The sequence below is a fragment of the Aristolochia californica genome, unplaced genomic scaffold (genome assembly GCF_029961685.1).
Source record: "Aristolochia californica isolate CCGP_79_NKW_82.1479 unplaced genomic scaffold, dmAriCali1.0.hap1 SCAF_2, whole genome shotgun sequence".
Classification (NCBI taxonomy): Eukaryota; Viridiplantae; Streptophyta; class Magnoliopsida; order Piperales; family Aristolochiaceae; genus Aristolochia; species Aristolochia californica.
The window spans coordinates 733168-759517 of NW_027181881.1; the positions used below are offsets into that span (position 1 = coordinate 733168).

The 26350-nt window shown below is 39.0% G+C and overlaps 3 protein-coding genes and 1 long non-coding RNA gene across 10 annotated transcripts; 2 read left to right on the forward strand and 2 right to left on the reverse strand.

Moving 5' to 3' along the window:
• Positions 1 to 90: 90 nt before the first annotated feature.
• LOC137955937 (ATP-citrate synthase alpha chain protein 2) lies at positions 91 to 3934 on the reverse strand. Its single transcript, XM_068803165.1, has 12 exons — positions 3587 to 3934; positions 2839 to 3015; positions 2598 to 2759; positions 2433 to 2513; positions 2257 to 2308; positions 1840 to 1954; positions 1630 to 1711; positions 1303 to 1398; positions 1021 to 1122; positions 822 to 938; positions 623 to 739; positions 91 to 455 (listed from the first exon to the last, which is right to left on the reverse strand). The coding sequence occupies exons 1-12, from the start codon at positions 3683 to 3685 to the stop codon at positions 384 to 386; spliced, it is 1272 nt and encodes a 423-aa protein (XP_068659266.1). The 5' UTR covers positions 3686 to 3934; the 3' UTR covers positions 91 to 383.
• A 4486-nt stretch (positions 3935 to 8420) lies between these two features.
• Positions 8421 to 9559, forward strand: LOC137955499 (uncharacterized). Its single transcript, XR_011113158.1, has 4 exons — positions 8421 to 8469; positions 8742 to 8815; positions 8993 to 9120; positions 9436 to 9559. It is a non-coding gene; the product is annotated as an uncharacterized lncRNA (long non-coding RNA).
• A 775-nt stretch (positions 9560 to 10334) lies between these two features.
• On the forward strand, positions 10335 to 24224 carry LOC137957258 (calmodulin-binding transcription activator 3-like). 7 transcript variants are annotated; one of them, XR_011113332.1, is made up of 14 exons: positions 10662 to 10996; positions 11444 to 11563; positions 12902 to 13017; positions 13585 to 13673; positions 13813 to 13858; positions 14860 to 15331; positions 15935 to 16182; positions 17021 to 17524; positions 17603 to 18285; positions 18959 to 19544; positions 20369 to 20668; positions 21125 to 21255; positions 23540 to 23701; positions 23773 to 24224. XR_011113332.1 is itself a non-coding variant. In XM_068805009.1 (12 exons), exons 1-12 carry the CDS (start codon positions 10524 to 10526, stop codon positions 21146 to 21148), a joined length of 3213 nt encoding a protein of 1070 aa, XP_068661110.1. In that variant the 5' UTR covers positions 10335 to 10523; the 3' UTR covers positions 21149 to 21572. The 7 variants fall into 7 exon arrangements, 3 of the variants coding, with proteins under 3 accessions (XP_068661110.1, XP_068661108.1, XP_068661111.1); XR_011113331.1 differs by lacking the exon at positions 23773 to 24224 and adding an exon at positions 21861 to 21909 and having other exon boundaries at positions 23540 to 23554; XR_011113330.1 differs by lacking the exons at positions 23540 to 23701; positions 23773 to 24224 and adding an exon at positions 21861 to 23280.
• On the reverse strand, positions 23613 to 24684 carry LOC137957259 (1-Cys peroxiredoxin). Its single transcript, XM_068805011.1, has 3 exons — positions 24541 to 24684; positions 24268 to 24416; positions 23613 to 24144 (listed from the first exon to the last, which is right to left on the reverse strand). Exons 1-3 carry the CDS (start codon positions 24656 to 24658, stop codon positions 23752 to 23754), a joined length of 660 nt encoding a protein of 219 aa, XP_068661112.1. The 5' UTR covers positions 24659 to 24684; the 3' UTR covers positions 23613 to 23751.
• Positions 24685 to 26350: the final 1666 nt, after the last annotated feature.

Genomic DNA, 26350 nt, shown 5'->3' on the forward strand with positions numbered 1-26350 from the left:
TCCAGCTTCCAAATGCACAGGTTTCTTATTAACGGAATCGTGCAAATCCGGATCACAACATATTTACAAAATTGATAGCAAAATGAAGAATGCATGAAGAGGTAGATGAACTGGTTTAGTAATGGCTTCAGTGCTTCGTTAATAGAGTCTAGGGATTTGCAGTTAAATATGAGCTTATAGAAGCCTGGATGGAACCAAAAGGATCTCTTGGACCTGCTTAATGTTCTATGACAAGAAATAATAATAACAATAACAAGGGAATAACAAGGGCACACTCGGACGCTACATGCTACAGCTACTGCAAGAACTCTGCCTTCATCATCAACAGACAGCACTATTCTGCCTCGGGGGGCAGAAAAAACATAGAATGCCGCTGAATAGATTTAGTCAGCAGACATGACGCAATCGATAGCTTGCTTGCAAATGCCAGTCATGGTGGCCTCCGGGCCATAAACCTGTAAATTGAAATGAAAAGGCAGTGAGTAAGCAGATAGATAAGAAATAGGAACAAAGAAAAAAATCAAATTCCTGTTGATGAAGTTCACCACCAATAAGGTTCAGCAATCAGCAAATAAGAAAAGAAAATATAAGAGTAAGCTGGTAGGATTTTATTCATTCTCACCTCCAGGGAAATCCCAAGTTCCTCTCCAAGAGCCCTCATTTTAGCCAGACCAGTTTGATAGTTGGGACCACCTCGTCGAACATAAATGTGCATTCTTGCTGCCTTTAACTTGGACTCCTACAAAATCAAGAAAGCTTTAATGTAATGGAAGTTTGAGAGAAGAAGACATGCTTCTAGAAGTGTTTTAAGTGAAGCTCACCTTCTCCCTTAAGGCCCGAATAATGCCATTAAAAGTAGCAGCCACATCAGTGAAGTTAGCTATTCCTCCTCCAATAAGAAGGGCTCTCTTACGGCCATCAGGATTTGCAGTAGCACACTGCCACAGAATAATTATGAGAAAAACAGGACTCCAACAAAAATACTGGTAGTGTTCAACCAACGCACAGATGAGCTCTTACGTCAATAGCGACTCTTGCATACTGCAAAACTTCCTCCTCATTAGGAGCTCCACTGTATTCAGCATAATTCCCAAGCTCTGAGGCATATCCCAAGTCCCCAACCTAAAATAATAAACCACTGGTATCAGTGATCAGTTGATGAAACATCCTTCGTATTGGATATCTCATCCCATATAAAGTTGGCATTTTCTGTTGTAAAGGTGAATAGAGAGTTGACATTTGTTCCTAAGATTATAATGTATGATAGACTCAGGACATGCGGAATGGAAAAGTTACACTTACCGTATCAGCATAAATGACACTAGCACCGCCTCCAGCAACCATAGTCCAGATCCGCCCTTTAGGGTTTAGAACTGTGAACTTCAAGGAGGCACTAGTCTGCAGTGAAGAGGAAATGATCAGCATCCCTCTAATATCACTCATCATATAACAATTTCTAAGTTTAAAAGATATTAACATAGGCATCTGACACCATCTCCTTGAACGGCATATTACATAAATTTAAATAGGTCTTCAGCTGACATAATGGACAGTAAATGATGCAGATAGGCAGTGTAAAAACTTTTTGCTTTTGATCCTCCTATCCATAAACAGAATGAAGTAGCTTACCTTTTCATCCAAGGTATGAATGAAGTTTTCTGAAGGGCTCATGACTCTTCCAAAAGGCAACGGAAACTCGATATTCCCCCATCTGGAGGTTGCAGATAGAACATTAACCCCGGTTTTCTTTTAATTTTTTTTCTAAAAAATCTGAAATATGCAGTCATTAAAAGAATCAGCTTTCACAAGACATAGTAACTAATGGGAATAGGTATTTACTTCTTGAAGTTTTTAAATGCAGCAGTGTCATCCAACTCTCCTCGCATGTCCAAGGGGTATGGTTCCCCTTTCACCAATGTAAAAGGATTCATCTCTAGGAAAGAGAAATCGAGGTCTGTGGCGGCAAAACTAAGTTAGTACAAATAACCAAGTTCAAGAACAAAAGGAGAGAAAGTGCTGGAGAAGCAACTGCTATGCTGTGTTTCCCATAGTTTACAGCTGTATAACATTAAATCAATGAAAAGCCATTGCTTCCACAATTTTTTTGATTCATTTAAAAATACGAACATTTATTATTATAGTTACACAAGACTAAGCTAGACATAGACGCACTTGAATTGTTAGTGAGACATGACCAGCTCTTTGCTTGTTTCAGGACGAGAAGACATTATTCTTTATCTTCATGCCTAAACATACCTTGAAATACAGCAAAAACTCCTTTTATGAAGTCACCAATTTGTCCTCTCACCTAAAGCAATAGAACATATAACAAGCACATAAAAACCAAATAGTCCACGTTACTGTAAAGAAAAAAATAGAAGAGAATTCTTATATTTGCGGAATAAAATGGCAATCTAAAAAAGAGGATTTACCTCCAAGGGGAGTGTAGCAATCAGTGGAGCACATGTCTCAGAAGTCATAGGCTTCTCAGTTGGCAGAAAGATGGTCTTAACCTGCATGTTAAAGGATAAAATAAATGCCCATCCAATTAAACATGGAAAAAATTATTTAAACATGCATATTAACAACTATAATACCTTGTCCCAGTTCTCTTCTATCTCAATGCCACCACACTCTGAAAAGCTTATGGTGGAACCAAGCCTCTCGGAGACAATTGAAAGGTAATATTCTTGGTCATGAGGGACAAAAGGCTCGATGATGAATGTGGTAATAGGTGCTTTGCACCCACCCATCTCAACCTGAAAAGATCAACATCAATCAGCCATATGAAAGAACTTGTCCGAGAGTAAACAACAATAATCAAAAGGCACAAATTACCTCTACACCCAGCCTTTCTTTCACAAACTGAGCAACCTGCGCTAGATCCAGATTCAGAGCAACCAGACCACTTTTCCCACGCTTACCGAACAACATGTCTGGCTTGACCACCAATCTATTGGCAGAAAGCCATGGTTCTTGGTTTGCTAATTCACTGAAGTCTGTTGTTTCCGTCACCTAAGTTGATAGAAACAATGCAACCAAATTCATCAGCTCCTCGAGAGAAACAACAGATTTATTAATTCTTCTGACTAACCGTATGACTACAAGAAGCGTAAGGGAAGGAATCAAAGAAAATGCGAATCATAACGTGGTTATTGGATCTAAAAAGTGGATCACTTTTGTAGGGGAAAGCATTGAGTCAGTTACTATTTTCCTATAGCAATTAAACTCGACCTGCATTCCGAAACAACGACGAGTTGATTGGCTTACTTAAATTAAGTTCCTAAACGATGAAACAGGAGCCTACTGTTAAAATTAACAACGCAATCTCTATCTTGAGTGACTGATCTCCAAAAACAAGAAACGTAAACAAGATAAAAGAGTTGTGATAAATCGAGCAAACCACCTATCGATCAAAATTTTCATCCAACAATCTAATTGTCTAACAAGGAACTGAAGCACGGACATTAGCAATAACCAAACACCTCCACAAGCAACTAATCATTGTCTCAAAACCTAAAAATAAAAAATTCCATGATCCACGACAAATATTTCTTCACTCAAAACCAGGGAACCAGATCCAAACCTGCGCGGAACAGATCTCCAGATTAATCCCAGCAACCCTCTTCAAATGCTCCTTCAAGAGCCGCTTCGAGTCATACTCTCTGATCTTCTTCCTCGCCATTTTCTTCACACCAGATCTCGATCAAGGTCTGTCAGGAGGAGAGCTTCAGAGGCGAGAACACGGGTGGAAATCCCAGATGCCGAGAGGGCTTTTATCGCAGAGGATTGGGCCAACCAACACCGTTGGGGAGTGGTTCGAGTGAGAAAGACAAGCAAGTCCGATTATGTTAAAAAACTCCAAAAAAAAAGGAAAATAGGAACAAGAGGAGAGAGAAATTGGGAGGGGAAACGTACAGGTCACCTAAAGCCTCTCAAACAAACAACGTAGGCTGCTGATGCGAGTCATGGCGACGAAGCCACGAATCGAAACAAAACAGCCGGACTAGACAGCAGCGAAGCTTGGGTCGCCAGCGAACGAAATTACTTTTTTGGTAGCTTTTTTATTCTTAATTACGAGTGTCTCCTAATGGTATCCGTATAGCTTCTTTATACTTTTACCGTATGTATCTGATTTTGGCTAAACCTACATGATAAGTCTTATGTTACCGTCTAATCTTGCTTTTATAGACTCATCATGGCCTCATAGATGGGCGTATCGGCTTTTTTAGAGTATCGAGCACCCTAAATTTTGATACGTATAAGCTAATACACGTATTTGTATTAGACGGATCCCATAAATAAGGACTATTTTAACCCTTGCTTCAATCGTAATCTTGTACCACATAAATAACGTGAGACCAATATAATACGAGTATAACAATAAAATGGTATTTATATTACTTTTTTTATAAGTCAATTTGCATTGCATTTTTGGACCTTATATTATATCAACCATACGCATATTAAATATGTAATATTTTATATCTTTCGTGGCAAGGTGAAATTATTAATATTTAAGAGTAGGTGTAACTCGTGTATATCAACATTTATGCCATATTTCAGGGTTATATTAGTAATTAAACAGTGTCACATCACAATCGATAATCCTCAATATCTAGTCGCTAAATAAGATTAAAATGATCTTTAACAAAGTCATTAGTCCAGTTTGATGAGCTTGGAGTGGTGTAACAAAAGTAAATATTTTGACCGTGACCACCCTCCTTATATGATGATGCACTCGGTCTGATACAAAGAAACCTGGATCTCATTTCCAAATCCTAAACCATGGTCAAGGATGGACTGCTGACCCAGATCGAACGGGTTGGTTCAAAGCAGATTTCCGTTTAAACCATCCGCTTCGAGTCGGATCTCTGCACCGTCCTCTTCAAATTCCCGGCGGTTTCAAACTTGAAACATCCGAGACGGCGGAAATTTGATTTTCTTTCCCCCATCCAATGCTTGAAAAGGAAGTGAAATCCTTAGTTTAATACGATGGCTGCGACACGAGGAACCTGAAACTATCATGGCGAAATTAAGAGACGTCAGCTTGGAGAGTGCATGAATCTCGCAGAGCATATCGTCGCCCTCCATTGGAGACCTTGAAAGGGATTGAAGCTTCTTCAAAGGGCGTTCCGCAGTCAGCCTGCCTTGAACGGTGTTTTGACTTTACTTGGTCCGGCTTCTTACTCTATTTTTCTTCTTGGTAAGCATGCTTTTACTGACCAATGGAGTGATCCAATTCAAGCCTGCCTGACCATTGAATAATTGTGGAAGAAGAGGTATCCTGGATTACTTTGTTGATTTCCCGCAATATAATATATAGAGTCCATTTAAGCCGGGGCAGCTAATCGAAACAACAATGAAGTTAATTTTTTGGTGATATGGGGTGCAAGATTGCACTATAAAATTTTCACATAATTAAATTTGATAGGAGCTAAAAAATCCGACATCATAAAGGCCCTCGTTAGTATCCCTGGTTGGAAATTTATATCCTAGCAAAAGCTAGATTTTTTTTTCAGGATATACTTTGTTAGGATCTGTGTTTGCCTCGGATCTCGTCACCTTTCTTTCTCCTATTTCCTCCAGATTTGCTATTAACGAAGAGAGGAATTTTCTGTGCTTTGAACGCCAAATTACTTGGGATGGAACGAGCCTTGAAGGAGGCTCAACCTTGGACCTCAAAGAGAGAGAATCCGACCGTCTAGACGATTCAATGCTTGATTTCTCATTCCAGCCCGTTCTCCTTCATACAAAGGACTAGGGACGCAAAACATCAAACCCAAATCGAGGGGCGTAAATTAGAAGAAAATTACAAATAAATCGTCCTAACACATAAAAAGGAAATTACATAAATTAACTCCTGCGGTTGTTTATTACTCGGGATGCTATGGAGTCCGTAACATACTTTTTCAAAAAACCTTTAAATAAAAATCCAATTAGTGCCTTACTAGGAAATTACATAGAAATTTTTTAAATTCACCAAGCAAAATTAGATGGATCTATTAGTGCATTTTTTTAACAAATAAATAAAAATTAATAATCAGTCTCATACATTACCATACCTATCTGATAAAAAATTTGTAAAACATATTCAAGGGCAAGTTTTAAACATGCTTGATTCAAGGGACATTTGTTTCAATCAAAGACTAAAAATCTGCTAATAGAGCTCTTTGTCGAAAATTCAACTTAAGAAGTTATTAGTCAATTTGCCTCTTGCTTTTCAATCAAACTCAACTCAATATACATAGATGCACATGACAAATATGTTTGTGGAAGCCAACCCTCAATTAGAAGTCAAAAATAAATTCCTTCACTCTCTTGTCAACTTTTAACTCCATATTCAATTAAAAATACAAGGTGATGAGCTTTTCTATTTGATGTACACAAGGAGACATTTGCATTCAATTTTCAAAGATCAATCATACATGACCAACACAATCTATATTAAGTCAACCCTAATTTGCACTAAATAACTCCAAAATGGTTTACATAAAGAGGCAATTCCCCGGGAAAATCATGAATGACTCCCTCTCCGCTTGCCTGCCCAGGTTGCCACTAGAACAACCATCTCTCTTGAGGGGAAGCCAAGCGATCAGACTTACACTATGGTGAGGTGCAGATTTCAATGATTCTATTTTCACATGTTCTAGTATTACTCTTTATCCAAAATTTCCAAATGGTAGTTGCCAAGGAAAACTGGCAAAGAACTTTGCCAGTCTTCCCCCCAAGGAACCGAGAAAATGAAGCATATGGAGGAAAGATTGAAAGTAAAAATGGAGACCAAACTTATGTCTAAAGGCTGTCCAAATCTTCTGCAAGAGTCGGAATGAAGTAAAAGATGGCTTACTGTTTTATTATGGTCTGCACAAAATTTGCAATTCAGATCTTGAATTTGGTTTCCCCATTAACAAAGTTGGTCTGCGGTAAGAATTTAGTCCTTTATTGTACACCAAAGACAATGGATGACCTTCGGAGGAGCTTTGATCATTCAGATTAAGCCCATTATATGATAAAGAGCCATAGCCACAAAAATGCATATATCCTGTATGATCTTGGCATCAGATCTCTGTCCCTAAACAAATGTGGCATCAAGGATGGAGAAGATTGCATGCTTCAGAGCCCTCATCATTTTCTAAGGCTCTTCTCAACTTCAGATCCCAATGACATTATCCATTTATTAGTATATGAGTCTTTTTCAGTGATATCTCGACTTCTAGCTGTGCTGCAGATTTGAGGGAAAGCCCTTGCCAAGCTGGTCCTCCCGACCCAAGTGTCATGCCAGAAGGAGGTGAAGACACCACTTCTAACATGGATTCTGATCATATGATAATTGTACCATTTCTGTTCTCTTTGATTTGAATTTGCAATGCAATGCAATATTTCTGGTGTCTTCTTTTCCGAAGGGTTCAAAAGAAAAAACACCTATGGTTTATGACTGATGAATCTTTTTTTTTTTTTTGTATGAAAATGACTGATGAATCTTTAGTTGTTGTGTCTATTGTCATAAACTGTGAAATCCATTTGAAGTAGCCAGACGAAGAAAATGATTGAAAGGAATGTCTGTAACTTCTGCAAGGCATGCTGAATCTCTCCTTCTTCTCTGAAGAGAATAGAACGTAGTAAGAACCCATGTATACTAAGATTGTAGACCATCTCTTTGTCCATTGTCCACTTTGAAGGCAGATTTGGAGTGCTTTTCTCTTTTCAATATGTGTTTGCTATCATGCTTTTCCTCCACCTTGTCTGGCCTCCTTGACCAAATAGTTTTAGTGCCTTGGGGAACAATTGGAAATATCTTTTAGATGTTACTTTTTTATGCCATAATCTGGAATATGTAGGAAGAAAGAAACCAATGAATTTTTAGGGTAAACCTATTCTGGGAATTATTGAAGGAACAATCCATTGTGTTTTGTTTTGGGCATGAACTTCAAGGGGCTTTCCATCTTCCTAGCTCAATTATAAGGAGTTGAAAGGGTGTTGTCAACTCAATTGATCACACCATTCCTGATCTTGTAGCTTGGTTGCCTCCTTTTGTGGGTTGATTGAAGTTTAACTTTCATGACAGCTCATGGGGTGACCTTGGCCCAGTGAGAGGTGGCAGAATCATTAGGGACTCATCAATTACGATCTTTTTTATATACTTTATGCCCTTGGGCTAGTGTGATGCTATGGTGGCATGATAGCTCTCCTCCGAGGTTTGTGGCTCTACTCTCAGTGTTTTCAAGATCCACTTATTTTGGAAGGGGACTCTGTAGTGCTTTACTAGTTGGGCCAAGGAGGGAAAATACCCTTCTGCTTGTTTCTTACTCTGTTTTTTGCCCCTGAAGTTGAAGATATTTTAAAAGCTTTAAAATGTCTTTTGATCTCATAGCTCTTTGAGTTCCAATAGCACAATTGACGCATTGTCAAGGGAAGGTGTGACTCTAAGCAGAATAAGCGAGGAAATTGACAAAGGGCTCCAAAAAAGTAAAGAGCCTTATTTTTGGATTTTAACATACTGCTTCTTTTCCTCCATTTTCTTTCTGCTGAAACTTTTCCTTGCATTTATTGTTAGAATATTTGCTGGGTTGTAGATTTTCACCTTTGAGTCGTGCATTGCTTTTTCTTAAGCATTAGGAAATTTGCACATTAGCCTACTCGAATTCTAGAAACTACATTAACCGATATCTGTTTACCATGTTTCTGACCATCTTTGACGGGGGCCTTTGAATTATGAAATGGTGATGGCATATTCGCAGGATGAGTCTAAGAGACTGGAATCAAAAGGAAGAAGCTTGAACACAGATGAAGAAGAATCCTGAATATCCCTCTTGTGAGTTCTAATCCTATCCGGCACCGGAAAAGTTATTATTCAGGGACAATGGATGAATATCATCTGCTTCTTGTTCTCTTCTTAAATGTTTTGCTGATAATTCTGTCTGCATTTCTTTTGGCCATTGTTATTATGCTATCAGCAGTTTGTTCCCCGTATAAAGAATTCATTGTGCAGATATCTCTCACTGAACATTGTCGACCGTTCATGATATCAATTTTTGTGTGCCATGGCTATATGGTGGTGTTAGGATGTGCTCGGAGCCAAGCACTTCCCCGTATATCTAGCTTGGGATTGAATTGCAGGTGGGTTTTCTTTAGAATTTCAGGTCCAATGGGTTTGAAGTTTCACTCCACTAAAATCCTTTTATGGATGGGGTTTTAGACCAAATCTATAACCCCTTCGGTATACTGGGGCTCACATTAAGTTTATGTAGTTCTGGTAATCATTTACTAGCAGCATCCTCTATCTAATTGACATGGTTGAGTATATATATGTAAAAAGTTGATGTACCATCTAACTGGTGACTGGTAAAGTCTTGAACTCAACTCAGTCCTCACATTACTATCCTTCGTGACCATCAACTGGAATAAACACCTCTCTGCAATTTTTTTCTACAGAAAGTCATTTATGGTTGAGGTAAGAGGAGTCATGCCTCAGCACACACAGAGTACCAGACAAGAAAAGCTCTATTTCGTTCCAGAATGAGTTGCCAGGGGAGTTCTACCCGGCACGAACCCATCCACCCGGACCTCTAACAGTCTCAGTGACGTCTGCTCAAGCTGCAGCCCTGAGGGATTAGTATGAATACTTGTATTGTAGTCCCCGTAAAGGAGATCTATTTGTGGGATCATTGACATTCTGAGTTGCTGCATCACAAAAAATTTCAAGTTTCGGCAGTTAAGGGAGCAAAAACAAGACAGCTGACAAAATTTATTCCTCCGTTACTGCTGATATACAGTTAATCGTTACGTCGACATGTTGATAGCTTCGCAGTCAACCCAATAAATGGAAGGCCATCTTTGAAGCAAAACAGCCTTAACACTTGGCCATGCTGCTGCATGACCCACCTCATCCTTCTTCGTTTGAGTCCTCTAATCGGTTGTCAAATTGAATGAGCAGTTAAGGAGCCATCTCTCGCTTTCAGCAGGCCATCCCCAGTCATAGCCTTGAAGAAGGGGAATCATTGAAGCTTTATGGCATTTCTTATAAGCTTTGCTTGCTTCTGGAGTTATCTTAAAAGCAGAAAGACAAATCTTTTTTATGATTTCTGGTAGTTTGTCTGGGGGAGGTTTATCTTTCTTTTTTAATATTTCTTAGACAGAGGAGATGCAGTTCTATTAGAATCTAACGTTCCAACTTACCATCAGTTAAATGTGTTGCAGGTGTTGATGTAAAAGAACAGTGTGAGCAAGATGTTGCTATCTCTTATTTGACTGTTATCAGATAAAATCCTATTGAATTTATCTCATGTATTTATTTTTCTCATAGTCCCACCGTTCCAACATCAGTGCATCAGTCTCAACCCCGTCAAATCCTGCACTGAGCCTTCAACTAAGAATGTCGTACATCGTTACAAAAATTCGAACCAGAGGAGCCACTTAGGTAGAAGCAACCTACCTGGAAGAACGAAGCGCAGCCGTCCAATTAGGCCCCGCCATAAGGAACTTTACAGCGTAATTGGTTACGGAAGCGACCAGCGAGAAGGATGGTAGAGGGAGAAAAAGCACATGGTGTGAAAACTGAACCGAGACCTTCAATTTCTCTCTCTTCCTGAACTGAGCATTTATTATTTGTTGGGCCTAATATTTAGTGGTTTTACTTTTTTCCGTTGGAAATTAGAAAACCGCGCACTTGTCTCCCTCTCGCTTTCGTGCTTTTTTTCTCTGTCGCTCGGTGTCGCATCACATGAACGTACTAGGGTTTTTTTATAATGCGGAAATATGGAATCATCTTGTGTTAATCTGTCGTTGTTTTCGAACATCACCTTCTGATTTACGCGTCCTACTCGCCTCGGGTTCTCGCTTACGCGTTTGATATCGAACTGGGGGGTTTGGAGCTCCTTGGGAGTGTCATTTGTTGACGGGAATTCGGGTGTTTGCTCATGAGAATAGGGGATAAGGTTGTAGCTTTGCTCGCGGATGGCAGATAGCCGGAGATATGGTTTAAATCAGCCGCTAGGTATGTCTCGTTTTTTCAGAGTCATAAGTGGTTCTGTTGTGAGCTCGGCTCGTGCAGAGTTTGTTTTTTTTAGTTTTTGCAACCGGCGGTGGGTGGGAATTCTCGCGTTTTGGAATGGGTTGCGCTGTGTTTCGGTTGTTTGTTGAACGACTGTGAATGTGTTCTGAGGGAATCGCTAATGCTCTCTTAGTTTATGACTTCTGCTGGTAACTTCAGTGCGGCATGGTTTGTCTGTTTGAACTTTAGGCGCAAATGGATTTGACATTTTTGATGTACAGTAGTCAGACCTAAGCAATATGTTGTTTTAAGAACCCATTTTATCCTTTTAACCATGCTTAATGGGTCTGATTTAACTGAAACCGTGCTTTTGAGTTTTTTTTTTTTCCTGATTGTCTGTTTGGAAGTACTTCCTTTATTTTAACCATGTTGATTGACTTTTGTAAACAGACATTGGACAAATTTTAGCAGAAGCACAACATCGTTGGCTACGGCCAGGTGAAATTTGTGAACTTCTTCGTAACCACCAAAGGTTTCGTTTGACATCGGATCCACCTTATAAACCTCCTGGTATGCATATGAATGGTCTTTTAACAATTAAAGTGGTTAATTTTTATACTTCAAATTTCTCAGTTGTTTGTTTAACTATTGTAAAGTTTTATGTTTTAAGCAAATATTATTTGGATCCAATATCAGTGAAACACGTGTTGAGAGTTAGTTTTATTCATTGTTATGAAACAAGTTTTCCCCAGAAGCCAACATAAAACAGATCTATCAAAGTGGAAAGAACATCTGTTCGAGGAATGCAACTTCCATTTGACACTTCCTTTAGTATCATGACAAGATCAAGGATTTATGCAGGTCTCTAGCTATCTCTAGAAGGCATACCTTTTAGAGAACTTTTAGTTTGCTGACTCCTTGCTAATGGTAGATGACCCTGTTGATAACTTATTGAGGGATATTCTTTGCCAATGGATTAGCCCTTGTGTTTTTTCTTGTGCTCTTCTATTGCCATCGTCATTTCTTGTAAGCTTTGCCTTTGAGTCGCTGTTTTTACCTTTCCCTCTGTAATGAAACTCTTTCTCAACCGACTAAAAGAAACCTTCAGCCATCTGGCTAATGTTGGGAGTTTTCTTTATCTAAAATCTCGAGTTTACGTCTCTTAGATGCCTGAATTGCCTAGTGTGTGCATAAACTATTCACCTAAAGAACTTTGCCAAGTTATCATTGTGTGTTCTGTAATGTAAAAGTATATCTTGCTATAAAGAAACAAAGGCAGAACAAATTATTATTATTATTATTTGAAATGTAAAACACATTCAAAATGATCATCATATAATTTGAAACTATACATCTAATATATAAATGGGATTGAGCAGTACATAGACCAGTTTTGTCGTGGCTACAAAGCACCAGGTGAGGTGAAAACCCAAAAGAGAAATTCACTGCTTCATTTTTCAAAAAAAATAAAACATACTAGTGACAATGGAATAGGGTGTTTACTTATATATGCCTTTAGAAAAGTGATTATGTTGTAACTTTGCATGTTTATATGTTTCATTTTTTGTTTCTTTTATTATACATCTCTTCTTCTTCTTCTTGCTTATACAAAGAGAAGTCCATATTGTGTTACTATTGAGTATCATTGCCATCATCTCCATCATCATTACGATTTTTTGGAATCATATCATTTGCTTGTAAAAAAACTGCTACAATTGATTCTGCTGTGAAAAGAGTCTAAGTGTCACATTAAATATCATTCATGTGGGATTAACTACTGCAGAAACTAATGATACTTTGGTTGAGGCTAGATGCTTCTCAGTGCTGGTGTTATGTTTCTTTTGTTTGATAGAGTGTTTGTTCTTTGCCTATTGATTCTGCATTGGGAATTAACCTCAATATTTTTAGGGGGTTCTCTCTTCTTGTTTGATCGCAAGACACTTCGGTATTTCCGCAAGGATGGGCATAATTGGAGAAAGAAGAAAGATGGTAAAACAATCAGAGAGGCCCATGAAAAACTAAAGGTGCATTATGATTTCTCATATTCTAGAGTATCATAGAGTATACTTGTGTTTTACTATTTTAGCTTACATTTTAATTGAGATTTCTATTAATAAAAAAAGAATATTACAGCAAGATAGAGAGATCAGGTCTCAGCTCACAGTAGGGAGTGGGAATGATTGATCCATTGATACTTTATTACATGACATTCCTTACTTTGCAAGAGCATCAGATGTACATACACTAGTGGCAGCCCTCAAAGTTTGCTGCTAAACTACAAAAGTGTGCAAGCTTTTATAACTAAATGATCAACGTGGATGAGTCCTGTGTTTCAAAAAAAAAAGAAAAAGGATGAGTCCCCCTCTGTGATCCCCGGAGCTGAGAACCTCTGCAAGAACGATTTTTTCTCGTTAGGTGTGCTGATAGCTTGGCTTTTACTGAATCACAATGGCTAGCATGCCCTGAGTAGGCTAGCTTTATCCTTGCATTTTGGTCCAAACACTTAGCATGCTATCACTCAAAATAATTTCTGCCTCATTACCAAAATTGAGCATCTGTGCAAAAAATTTATCCTTTGGTTCTTTATCCAGGCTGGGAGTGTGGATGTTCTCCATTGCTACTATGCCCATGGTGAAGAAAATGAGAATTTTCAAAGGCGAAGTTATTGGATGCTTGATGAGTAAGTGTTTAATTTATCTACAGTTTCATCTCCTCTCAAATTATACAGTTTTTATCAGTGTTTATATTGGCATTCATTGCTTAAACAAATGTATTTATATGTAGTTATCATCATTTTTTTCTCTTGCTCTTGTTTCCAGGCTGCTGCAGCATATTGTACTTGTGCATTATAGGGAGGTGAATGAGGTAAAAGTTTGAACTTGATTTTGTTAATGTATCTTCTTCGCTTTTGAAATTAATAGACTATCATTTGCTCAATCACATGAGAATAAGTGGATGTTAATCCAGAACTTCCCAATGCAGCTTCCCACTAACTTCTCATAAAATGTTTAGGAAAAAAGAGATTCTTATGTTAGTTCTTTTTATTTTGACCTTGAGTATTCTGTTTGGCTTAAGTGTCGGGAAAACTTGAAGATTCATGTTCCTGAGTTGGAGTGCTAATGGGCGTTGCGGATTTATGGGGTAGAGATGGAGGCTCCGGCAACATCTCAAGATGCCAGGAATTCTGTCACCATCTGGATGTTCTTTATTTTTGTTACTTTCAGCTGACAATTTTTTATATATCCATATTTTGCATTTTTCTTCTCCATATTTTTACTTTTGCCCTTTGAAATCTTTCTTATTGGAGTGTTTTTTTTCTAATTATTATAAAAATAAGCGAAATCTGGGGAATTCTATCACCATATGGAAGCCCTTTTCTTTAGTTACTTTTAGCTTTATATTTTTATTATCCGTATTTTGTATTCTTCTACTCTTTATTTTTACTTTTATCTTTCTCGTTGGAGTGCTTCTTCTCATTATTATAAAAAAAAAAGTGAGATCCTTTATATCTTTGGAGATGAAAATGTTTTTATAATGGCCTACGGTCCTTTCTTTGTGCTAAATGTTAGTTGCAGCCCTTCATGCTGTTTTAATCATTAGGCTATTCTTGTATCTGCCAATCAACCATGCACTGAGATAGTATGAGAAGTTTTGATCTATACTGTCGGAAGGTTACTGAACTTTTATATCTTCGTGATGAGATCTTGTTTGTTAGATTCCCCATGGCCATGTTATTCTTTTCCTTCATTGGTTTTATCACATATTGGTCATGAATAAGGAAATTTATCGTGCTAGTCTTCTTGCAATTTTTTTTTTCTTGGACTGACTACTTGTTGTGTATTATAGACTAACTGACTAATCTCCAGGGGAGCAGGTCTGCTATCCCTCGCTTGTTAAATGCAGATGGGGGAATGCAGAATGATGGTGGCAGTGCTTCTACTAGTTTGGTTCCCTCTTCTTCTGCACAAGTGAATTCTCCTGTTCTTACTGCTCATGCTTCATATGCATCAAGTCCTAGTACAACCCATTGGAATGGACGGGCACCATCTTCTGAGTTTGATGATGGGGATTCTGGAGATGATTTTGGAGTCTCTTCCCTTGGAGAACCCACCACAGCTGGCTTTGGTGTTGGCTCTCTGCACCCTAATGATACTGCAAAAGAAAACACATTGGGATGTACAGGTCCTGTACATCTTCCTTATGAGAGCAAGGGGTTGAATGATCTCATAGGGGTTAAAAATGGACCAATTAATCCTTTCTATATGAACCAAGTGGACCATTCAAATCTTATATCAGACAGAGTTCTTCAAACAAATTATGGAGTCTCAAGGGAAGCTGGTATGTACAAATTAATAGTTATATATGTTCAACAGGGTAGTGGATAGGGCTTTCTCTAGTGGCATTGGGGTTCCTAGTGTGAGGTTTTGGCTTCAAGTCTCACCAGGGTGGCGTTCAACGTTCAAAAAAAAAAAAAAAAAAAAATCAACTGGGTCATCACAAATTATGAACTCCTGCCTTTATTTTGGAGTGTTAGGAAAAAAAGTGTGTTGGTTTTGTAATATGCTGACTCTAGTGTCAAATTTGTGTTATATAACTGCTAAACCCTGCAATTTTGGAGCTCTTTGTTCAAATTTATTCCTTGTTTCACATTTAAGGTTTTGCAAAAGACAACAAAATCTGAAAATTTATGCAGTAAAACTTGTAGGAGTTACCCGCAATACGTTGTTGTTGGCACTTCTCCATTTAGTCTTTCTGTGTATGTATTTTGGAGCTTTTTTTTTCCTTCAATGGACTAGCTTTTTGTTCCTCTTTTGGGACTTTTTTTCCAAATGAATCCTCTCTTCTCATTGTCATAAAAAATTAATTTTTAGCATTTTTAAGTGGATCAGAATGTACTTCTCCCTTTTCTTTTGATTAACAGTGGTGACATCTCCGATGCAGGACTTTTAGGAGGATTACATTTTGGTCTTGCTACTGGTTCATCCTCTTGGCCAGAGACTCATAGCTCAAACAAAGATAGGACTGCTATACATGTGCAAAGAATTGACCATGCTCCCTTAAAAGAAAAATCACCCGAACTGACATTAGATCCTTACAGTATTAACAAGCATGGACTAGATGGGGAGCATGGACCATTTTCTGATGCTCAATTACAATTATCGAGAAGGAATACTCAAAAGTCCATTCAGGTAGGTTTGCACTGAATAGTGATTGAAATTAATAATCTTGATTTGAGTTGTCCCAGGCCTTCGGGACTGTTCCAACATGGTTTTTTGTGTCTATTCTGGCCTATCATAGTGCTGTGTAATATTGCACAGTGTATAACACATCTACTCTAACTGCTACCTAAGAGATTAATTCATTTTCTTTTGGCGTGCTAATATTGTGTAGCGTATAACATATCTAGTCTAACTGCTCCCTCAGAGATTATTTCATCTTTTTGTGGCATGCATCTTTGGTCATTAGTCATTTGTCCAAATAGTTAATCCAGGGGTGGGTATATCAACATGTAGGACTCCCTGTAAAATGGTCGGTATGCTCTCCCATATCGGCTTTATCCCTCAGGGAAAAATCTGATTTATTTTTGGCGATACACCCACCTCTCTAGTTACATTCTCCTTTATCTCTTTACTTCTTGAGGCAGGTGAAAATTCATCCTTCTTTCTCTCTCCTTTTAGTGATACAGTCTAGTAAATTAAAGGGGATCTTTTTTGGTTGTCAATGAGCATGATGGAGACTAGACTAACTAGAATATTGTTGGAGAAGAAAATGGGCAACACAGAAAAATAGCAAATCACAAACAAGTTGGTTTGTTGCGAAACACTAGATTGTTTTTGGGATATATAAACATTAGAGATGGTGGGAATTTTTTTTTTTTCATGAGAGAGCACAAAGATTTGAATGTGCCATCTTATAGTGAATATGGAAGTTTTTTCAAAGTATTGGAATCAGACTCTTTAAAAGGAAAGTGTCAGATATCAGAATAATGCATATACTTATCCTTGTTGCTGTTGTTTAATTATACAGGAGCAAAGAAACGAGGTAAATGCAGTAACTGCAGATTTTCCTAGCAACAATTCTACAATTAATGATTTGCCCAAGATTTACGAGTCTACACGGAAACAAAATTTCTATTCAGTGAATCCATCACAAGAAAATAAAATTGGGTCAACGATGAAAGTTTCTGTAAATGATTCATCATTGGATTCATTAACTGGGGATGGCCACACTCAAAAGAATGATCCAAAAAATAGCTTGTACAACAGTGAGCAGCAGGAGCTTAAGAAGCTTGACAGCTTTGGGAGATGGATGAATCGTGAAATTGGTAGGGATTGTGATGACTCTTTGATGACATCTGACTCACCGCTGTACTGGTGTTCTCTTGGTTCCGTAAGTAACAAAGATGTGTCCAGCTTATCTAGTCACATGCAATTGGATGTTGATTCCCTAGGTCCGTCCCTTTCTCAAGATCAGCTTTTCAGCATTATAGATTTTTCACCAGATTGGGCTTTTTCTGGTGAGGAAACAAAGGTACGCAACAGTTTCTTACAGCACTGTAGGCAACTGCACATTTTTGGTGAAAAGTACTGATTTTCTTTAATATGTCAGGTTTTAATCTCTGGTACATTTATGAAAAATTTGAATCAATATCCTCACAATATGAAGTGGAGTTGCATGTTTGGTGAAGTGGAGGTCCCAGCTGAAGTTTTGACTACTAATGCCCTTCGGTGTCAAGCTCCAGCTCATGTTCCAGGCTTGGTCCCATTTTACATCACCTGTAGTAATAGGTTGGCCTGCAGCGAAGTTCAGGAATTTGAGTTCCGCGAAAGGGTATCTGGGCTGGGCCTGTCAAGTGCTGTTAAAATTGAACCTGGAGAGGAAATGCAACTTCAAATACGTTTTGCAAAGATGTTGTTTCTAGGAATAGACAGAAAGCAACGGATTGGTTGCTCTGAGGGTAATTGTGATAAATGTTTGTTGATGATGAATATGTTCTCTGGAAGTCCTGAACATGAGTGGCATCAGATTGGCAGAACATCTCAACAAAATCCTAGAGAGGCACTGCTCCAGAGACTTCTGAAGGACAGATTGTACGACTGGTTGCTTCACAAAGTTCATGAAGAAGGAAAAGGGCCAAATATTTTGGATGACAGAGGCCAAGGGGTTATCCATTTAGCTGCTGCTCTGGGTTATGAGTGGGCAATGAGGCCCATAGTTGCTGCAGGGGTCAGTCCTAGCTTCAGGGATGCTCGTGGTAGAACAGGCCTTCATTGGGCTGCATATTTTGGAAGGTTAGCTAGCAGGACTTTCCATCAAACGGGTGACAGTTCTGCCTATATGTTATGATAAATGAACTTTTTGAAACTACAATCACAAGTTATGTTCTATAAGATAAAACTGAAAAAAAAATCATGTATACTGGGGAAAATTAGTAAAAAATAAGGAAAAAGAGTAGCTACTGCACAAGATTCTATATTTGATCTGCGGTTTTTTGTCTCTTTTTTCCTGTTTGAATAACTGGAGTGGGTATAACCAGTGGAATCATTCTGTAATTCGTGGGCTAGTTCCCTCGTTTTACATTTGATATTAAAGCGCAATAAAGCCAACCAAAATTTCCAAACAAGCTAGTGGAACCATCCCAACAGGAAATTCTAAAAGCCATTTGACTAAACCAGTTGAATGGTTTAAACTAGCTGGTTCATCATGTCTCTTTAAGACCCTTGTTTTGGTTGAAGCCATAAAGCCATATGGATTATGCGCTACATTGTGAGGTCTTGGGTTCAAGTTTTACTATAGGAAAAGGGTGTGTATGTGTGTAATGAATAATGATAGTAAAGCGAGAAAAAAGGCCATACTAATTCATTCCAGTTCAACAGCTGGGCATCCACTTTTACCAGAGAATGCATTATTTCTTACAGTTCTGTTTGAACACGTTGACATTGTGTTAACCATTTTGGTGTCTAGAGAGGAGATGGTTGTTACGCTTGTTGGATTGGGTGCTGCTCCTGGTGCAGTGGAGGACCCAACATCAAAATTTCCTGAAGGACAGACAGCTGCTGATCTTGCTTCAAGTAGAGGGCTCAAAGGAATTGCTGGGTATTTGGCAGAAGCAGATCTCACTAGTCACCTTTCTTCATTGAGACTTGAGCAGATTGACTTTGGTAGTGTTTCTGGAAATCCTGATGTGGCAGAGGATTCTGTTCAGACTGCGAAGGCAGAACGAATTTCTTCTTTTGAAGGAAGCAAAGAGCAACAGTTCTCTCTAAGAGGATCACTTGCAGCTGTTAGGAATTCTGCTCAAGCTGCAGCTCGAATACAAGGTGCCTTTCGGGTTCAATCCTTTATTCAGAGGCAATCAACACGGATTAGTGATGAACATTCTGAAGTTTCAAATGAATTAATTGCACTTGCTTCTTTGAACAAGACCCAGAAGGTTGGTCACTTTAGTGATTCTTTGCATGCTGCTGCTGTGAGGATCCAACAAAAGTTTCGTGGTTGGAAAGGGAGAAAGGAGTTTTTAAATATTCGCCATCGTATAGTGAAAATTCAGGTATGCTAATTGATAGCTTTTGTATTCTTTTTTCTCATTTTGGATTACTTCGTAGTATCTAAAATTCTAAATGATTATCAGAAGATTTTCCAGATGGAGTGGGACTTCTATATTTTTTGTTTGACTCTGTTGTGTCATAAGTTTACTTATTATGATGATTGCAATTGCTTCATGTTGGAACTTGAATAAATACAGTTTGAATTATTGTGTTGTTCATTTTAATTTAGTAATGTATATTATGATAGAATCATAAGTGTTGAACTACTGATAGATTACCGGTTTTCTTTTTGAGAAGTTCTATTATCTGATTCTTTTTGAATAGTAATTTGTAGTATGTTAGGTGAATTTGGTTATTTATTATGCTTTTTAATTTTAAAAAAACTATCATGCTTTTTATCTGGATTTCTTCTAGAAGGTATGAACATTGGTTGGTGCTCCGTCTTGGCAATTCCTCTTTGGGGACATTGGTCAAATCTGTATTTTATTTTCAGCATTACTTCTGTAATCTCCTGTTCTTGGACTCACGGTCCCCAATCAGCTAACCCTTATCTCTCATTGTTAAGGGAGGGCCCCCCTAATCCTGTCTTTTGCTTTGTTGGTCTTTAATAAAATCTCGCACCATGTAAAAAAAAAAAAAAAAGGTATGAACTTTCTTGCCTATTCTTCTCTGATGACATTGATGAGTTCTCAGGTTGGGACTCATAGGGTGAGTGTTATTTGATGGAAATCGGTTTGCCATCAGTGGTAGTCATTCTTAAGAGTATGCTAGTTAGTACTAGTAATTTTACTTCTGTGGTGATATTCTGTGATGATGATTGTTTTAGGCACATGTAAGGGGGCATCAAGTGCGTAAGCAGTATAAGAAAGTTGTGTGGTCTGTCAGCATTGTTGAAAAGGCAATACTTCGTTGGAGACGGAAAGGAACTGGCTTGCGTGGCTTTCGAGTTGACAATGCAATTGGCCACTCAGGTCCTGAGTTAGGTAAAACAGATGAGTATGATTTTCTGCGGGCTGGCCGAAAAAAGAAAGAGGCTGGTGTAGAGAAGGCTCTTGCAAGAGTTCAATCAATGGCTCGGTACCCTGAGGCACGTGACCAATATATGAGGCTGGTTCAGAAAGCTAAGGTGATTTGAAATTCCTCTAGTTTCCTGTTCTGGTTAGGTTTTTCTTTGTGAGGCTGGCATTCTGTTTGCTGGAGGAAGTGGAATTAAATTCCAGCGTGATCTGTTTGCCTGTTCATTTTTTTTTTTTTAGTGGTTAATACCTATAGCAGGAGGCAGTGGGAGGATGTTGGTTACTGATAACCTCTTATGGGGAGTTTTAGACTTTCTTTATGAAGGGAAGTGGGGGTTGTTTCTGGTTCATCTTCCTTGCATTCACAATTCAACCTACACTGATACGGGAAACTTCATCATAAAAAAAGCGAAATCTTACAATCGCCCTTCCTTTGCACTTTGGGATCTCTCTCTCTCTCTCTCTCTTATCTCGCTTTACCTGTTTCAATTAAGATACTTTTAAAGCAGTTTTAATGAAGATGGTGAGCAAAAAAACAAATAACTATTTTCCAATTAAATTTTCAGATGAAAGATGGAGGGGCTGTGTAAAGTCAACCATCAGCTGTGCAGGTTTTTAAAGTGCAAAACATCTCCTTGCACCAATGACAGGTTAAGAGTAGTAACAATCTTACGGAGGCGGTGCTGATTATCTTTTGGTACAGCCCTCAGCTTTCACAATATTTTATTGTAGTTGTTAGCGTTAACTGACATGTTTTGTTTTACCAATCTGTAGATGTAACTGGTTTTGTTAATGTGTAAAAGGAAAAATTTAATATACATGTATCATAAAGTTGTGGCATCAGTTTTCCTTGTAAAAACAGTACTTTTTCTCTCTTTTTTTTTTTTTTTTTTTTAGAATTGTAAAAACAGCTTTACAATGGTCAAAGGAAGTGAGGCTGTAAATTACAGCCCTCGCTTAGTCTGTAATGTTGAGCTAAGGTTCTCGTTGAGTGACAAATGGGCAATTTTGTGATGGGTGATGCGTAGAAATGGTTCTTCAAAACCATATCAGGCTCGTGTTGAGTGACAAATGGCCAATACATGAAACATAGCAGCATATGGTTTTAAAGCTTCTTCATAAAATTTCTGATATTGATATAGGCACCCCCTGGTCAATATGCTATTAGTTTAGGCAAAATCCTAAGATCAATAGGAAACCTAACTTATGTGCTCATTAGCCTTTTTATGCCGATGAAAAACAATTAACGTGTTGTATGAGGATTCACCTCACTATGCTGTAATTTTTTGTTTTGAACATTAGCAGATATGCATATGGGCATCCATCCAGCTCCCCCTGTATCAGAGACATGGTAAAGTCAATTATAATTTCAGTCTGTTGAACGTTCTGGCTGTGAATTACTGATTTCAACTGTCATATTTTGACCAAAAATTGAGAAGCTGTTGATGGCAATTCAGCGTGGTGAAAGTTCCCCTAGAGGATTTCCAAAAGCTGTAACACTCCAGAATGCGGAGACTTCTGAGAGAACCTGATTTTGTAGCTCTGAAACTCCAGCTAACGATGTTTCTTGCTCTCCTTGTTGATAGAAATCCTGAAACCTAAGATATGGAAAAATGAAAGAAATAGACCTCCTTTGGCTCAACTGAACATGAAATTTCTGACTCACATGATACTTAACACTCTAAGCTGCTCCAGTAGTCTTGCATTCTCCAGTGCAAATTGAGTTAGTTCAGAGTTTTTTTAGCCAGTCTTGCTTTGAGCAGCTCAATCTCTTCAGATAAAGCACTATTTTCTTCTTTGAGGCACACTCATTGGCAGACAAAAATCCATCTTGAAGTAAGTTCCAGTCTTCTAAGTTTTGCTTCTTGGGAGTCTTTTTAAGTACAATTTTAGTTCGCTGGGCATCCTCTTCTCTTTGGTGAACCTACTATCAGTAATGGTTATACAGAGTTTGGTTCTAAAAGTTGTTCATAGAACCTCCAAACTGTGATAGTATGAAATTAAACTATTAACGTCAAATATGAATGGCAATGTTAAGGAACTAGCCATTCCAGACGGTTCAAGTGTTTAATTTCAGCTTCTAGCTTTTGTCACAACAGTTTCTGCCATTTTCTCCCTTCTCAAGGTACCAAATAGAGTAGCTTCCAGACATTTCATCTGAAACCGATTATTTGTGGTCTTTCTATATATTTACAAGAAGAAAAAGATACATCCCATTGGTCTGGACAATACCTGCCTATATACTCGACTCTTACAGATCTTAGCCTTGAAGACAGCTACTACAAGGGTAGTCTCACAGGCCTCACGGATGGCACTGCTTTGCTCACAAGATGGCACATCCAATGACCTGAGGTCTCACAGTATTCTGATGTGTGAAGAGAAACTTAAGTTCGTCCTGTTAGATAAACATCATATTCAATCAAGAATACCATTTATCAAGTTTCTATTGAGAGCTATACAGATAAAAACAACTATTTCAGATCTTTAATTGTTGTATTTTCTGTTAAATGCCATGATATCTCCTCTGAAGTCCAAAATCTGTGTGCCCCCATCCGAAGCTTCTGATTTCTTCTCCAAATATCGACCGAGTTTGGCCGTGGAATCAAGTTCCCTCACCAGAAATTCTTTTGAGCTTAACAACGGATCTTGAATCGTGTTCAGTGGGGTTCTTGGAGGAGGACAAGGAACTGCATTGATGGGATTGCTGAATTTGTTCTCGTTACCTTCCGGTTGAGTGTTTCTCGAACTCATTTTCTTTCTGAGAAAAGAATGAAACCTCTTATTGATGATTCTAATGGTACAAGTTTTCCAGCTTCTATTGCCTCTCACTCTGGGACTCCGTTTCCATCTAATCCAATTCTGAGCTGACCTTTGCGTCATTTAATACTCGAATTTAATTTTTCGTGCCACAACAGTGTTTCAATCATGGTCGAAACTTCTCAGAGTTTAGCGTCCTCACCTTGGATTTGTTTTTGTTTCAGTCATGGTGGAGATTTTTCGGAGACGATGAGCAGCAAACACGGTCAGAAAAAAAACACAATCATCTTACAAGATTTTCAATCTCATAATCATATTCCAGTCCAGAAAAACAAAATACGAGACGAGTACAGCAGTCCAAAATATCCAAAATACGAGACGGTCAAGTATGAACTCTTTTTAGTACAGCTGTAGTAGAGGAATACGAGCTCCGAAACTAAACTTGAACAAAGCGCAGGTATCCTTTCTGAGAAGGCAGATTAGCAGTCTCGAAACCCTGAGGAAACATCTTCTTGGCCTCCTCGTCGGATACGCTTGGGGAGATGACGACCGGATCACCGGGTTTCCAGTTCACCGGAGTTGCGACCTTGTGCTTGGCACTCTTCTGGAGTGAATCCAGAACTCTCAACACTTCATCCATGTTTCTCCCAGTCGTCGCCGGGTAAAGAAAACTCAGCTTGATGGTCTTGTCTGGTCCGACAATGTGAAGGGCCCTCGAGGGAACAGGAGCTCCCGCTACATCTTTCTCGTCCGGGTCGACCATGTTCAGCTGCTTTATGACCTCTCTGTTCGGATCAGCTATTATGGGGTAGCTCACCTTGCTCCCAGGCTGCATGCGTGTATCGATACAGTAATTAAATTTTGAGACAGCACCATCTCCGACCAGAATAAGCGAATGAAGAAGATGAAATAGAGGGAGGAATTAATAGATAAGACCGTTGTTTGTTCTTACAGTATAAGCTTCGATGTCTTTGATCCACTCTTTGTGAGAATTAACATCATCACAAGAGAGACCAAGAAGCTTCACTCCCCGTTTCTCAAATTCCGGCGCGTAGGCGGCCATTTTCCCCAACTCCGTCGTGCAGACAGGAGTGAAGTCTCCTGCACCAAACCCAGAAGGAGATCAGACCAAACAAGAAAAAGTAGAATGGCGGAAAAATCTGCCCAGAAGCCACGGATGAAGAAATCTATCACACTGAGAGCATATAAAACAGTCTGCAGGTACCTGGATGCGAAAAGAGGATCACCCAAGAGTCTCCAACGAAATCATGCAGCTTGATTCTTCCAATGGTCGTCTCCGTCTCCAGATTGGGCAGGGAATCGCCGATTGTGAGGCCCGGCATCGCTCAACTGCTCTTCAATTGATACTTCTCCTTGGGGAATTCAAGCTGAATGCTGGCCATTGCAGGCTTGGCTGGGGTTTTATGGACTAAGGTGGTCATCGCATGTCTTACACGTAGCAGAGGTCCGCTGCGGGGTTAGGTGGTCAGTAACGTGCATGAAACCCGAGACAGCTGACTGCGTGACACGTGATGCGCCATCCTGGTCGCTTCTAGTCGTTTCGTATCGCTCGTCCGGTTCAATGAAAGCGTATCAACTTCGGAGACGTCGTATCGGGGTGGTCGGCGCATCGGATTTTTCATAATTATCGGGGAACTTAAAATCCAACATTGAATCCATTTATGACTTAAAATCAAGTCTTCCTATCATCTTTACCTCAACAAGTTTTGTAAAGGAGAATCATTAATGCTAGGATAACATAGAACAATCTGCTTCCTGAATCCGACGCAAAAACCTAAGCTAGCAATTTGCTCTCTAAAGTTTGCTGACCCAAGGATGAGTAATATAGAGAGATTTGTGTCATCACCAATATCCAGATTCAGTGCCGTCATAAGTAGTGTTAATAAAGAGATTACTCAAATCCGTGGTAACATGTGTGATGTAATAGAGAGATTGGTCAAATTTGTGGTAACATGTGTGATGCGCCACTATGCAGAAGCCAAGTAGAACTAGTAGAAGAGTTTACGGTCGCAAGATGAGTTTGTGATTGTCATGGTGCGAGGTTGTTAGTGAGGAAGTTGGCGAGGAGCTTGGGATGGTGGCAAGAGTTGTTGCATCTGATGAAAGAGAGGGCACTGTGGAATGGTGTGTCATTTTTTGCGACACAATTGGCAACGACTAAGGTAGGGTTGAGGCTGATATCGACCATTCAGTGTGATGGTGTTGGTAAGACCTGAGGTTGGAGCTGATAGTAGGCGGTAGGAGGACGCCCCAGGTTGTCGTTAATGACAATTACTTGACTTGTCGGAATTGGAGCGAGAATTGGGTAGATTTATTAAAGCTGGAAGTGGAGAAGAGAATTGGCTGGACTTATTGGCATGCTTGAGTTGTTCTTTAATCTTCTTTATGTGGTTGCGTGAAGGTTGGGCATAAGTTCGGGCCAGAATGAGAGATGGCATGAGAGAGCCAACAAGAGCACAAAAAATCAATTTGTCCTGACGAAACCATGTATAGTATTTTAGATTGGGAGCGAGGACATTATTGACAGTCTCTGTAGTTGAGAACGCACAATGAAAACCATCAACGAACATGTATAGATTATAACTGATAAGAATGACTTCCATTTGAAGCTTCTAACAAAAATAATTGGTGGATGTGAGTTGTAGATGTTGATCACCATAAGAGGTGTAGTTGGGTCATGGGCATTAGGAATGGTAGTTTGAGTTTCTTCAGGAGCCATGAGTGTAGACTTGAATGACAAGGAAATAATAAGTTTTTGTTGACGAGTTGGATGATCGTCAAAATAAATATGATGTACCTTGGAAATCGAGCTAGAACTTTGCTGAGTCGTCAATGTAGAGGGGAGGGCAGTGTGACTTTTTTTTTTTTTTTGCACATGTGAGATTCACACGTGAGACTTCACACGAACGATGCACATGTCGAACTTTGCAGAGTCAGAATCTGATCTTCGTCGGGACTGCCGATCCGGGCCGTCAGAAGGCAGAGTGGTGGTTCAGTTGTGGTTGTTAGTGACT

Excerpts from the sequence above, each read along its gene's own strand:
- LOC137955937 (XM_068803165.1), bottom strand. The coding sequence starts at position 3,685 with ATGGCGAGGAAGAAGATCAGAGAGTATGACTCGAAGCGGCTCTTGAAG. Across the intron at positions 2,309-2,432 it reads TTGCTACACTCCCCTTGGAG|GTGAGAGGACAAATTGGTGA; the intron begins GTAAATCCTCTT and ends CTATTGCTTTAG. Across the intron at positions 1,955-2,256 it reads AGTTTTTGCTGTATTTCAAG|ACCTCGATTTCTCTTTCCTA; the intron begins GTATGTTTAGGC and ends TTGCCGCCACAG.
- LOC137957259 (XM_068805011.1), bottom strand. The coding sequence starts at position 24,658 with ATGCCGGGCCTCACAATCGGCGATTCCCTGCCCAATCTGGAGACGGAG. Across the intron at positions 24,417-24,540 it reads GATCCTCTTTTCGCATCCAG|GAGACTTCACTCCTGTCTGC; the intron begins GTACCTGCAGAC and ends GGTTTGGTGCAG. Across the intron at positions 24,145-24,267 it reads AAGACATCGAAGCTTATACT|CCTGGGAGCAAGGTGAGCTA; the intron begins GTAAGAACAAAC and ends ACACGCATGCAG.
- LOC137957258 (XM_068805007.1), top strand. The coding sequence starts at position 10,957 with ATGGCAGATAGCCGGAGATATGGTTTAAATCAGCCGCTAG. Across the intron at positions 13,859-14,859 it reads ATTATAGGGAGGTGAATGAG|GGGAGCAGGTCTGCTATCCC; the intron begins GTAAAAGTTTGA and ends ACTAATCTCCAG. Across the intron at positions 15,332-15,934 it reads TGGAGTCTCAAGGGAAGCTG|GACTTTTAGGAGGATTACAT; the intron begins GTATGTACAAAT and ends TCTCCGATGCAG.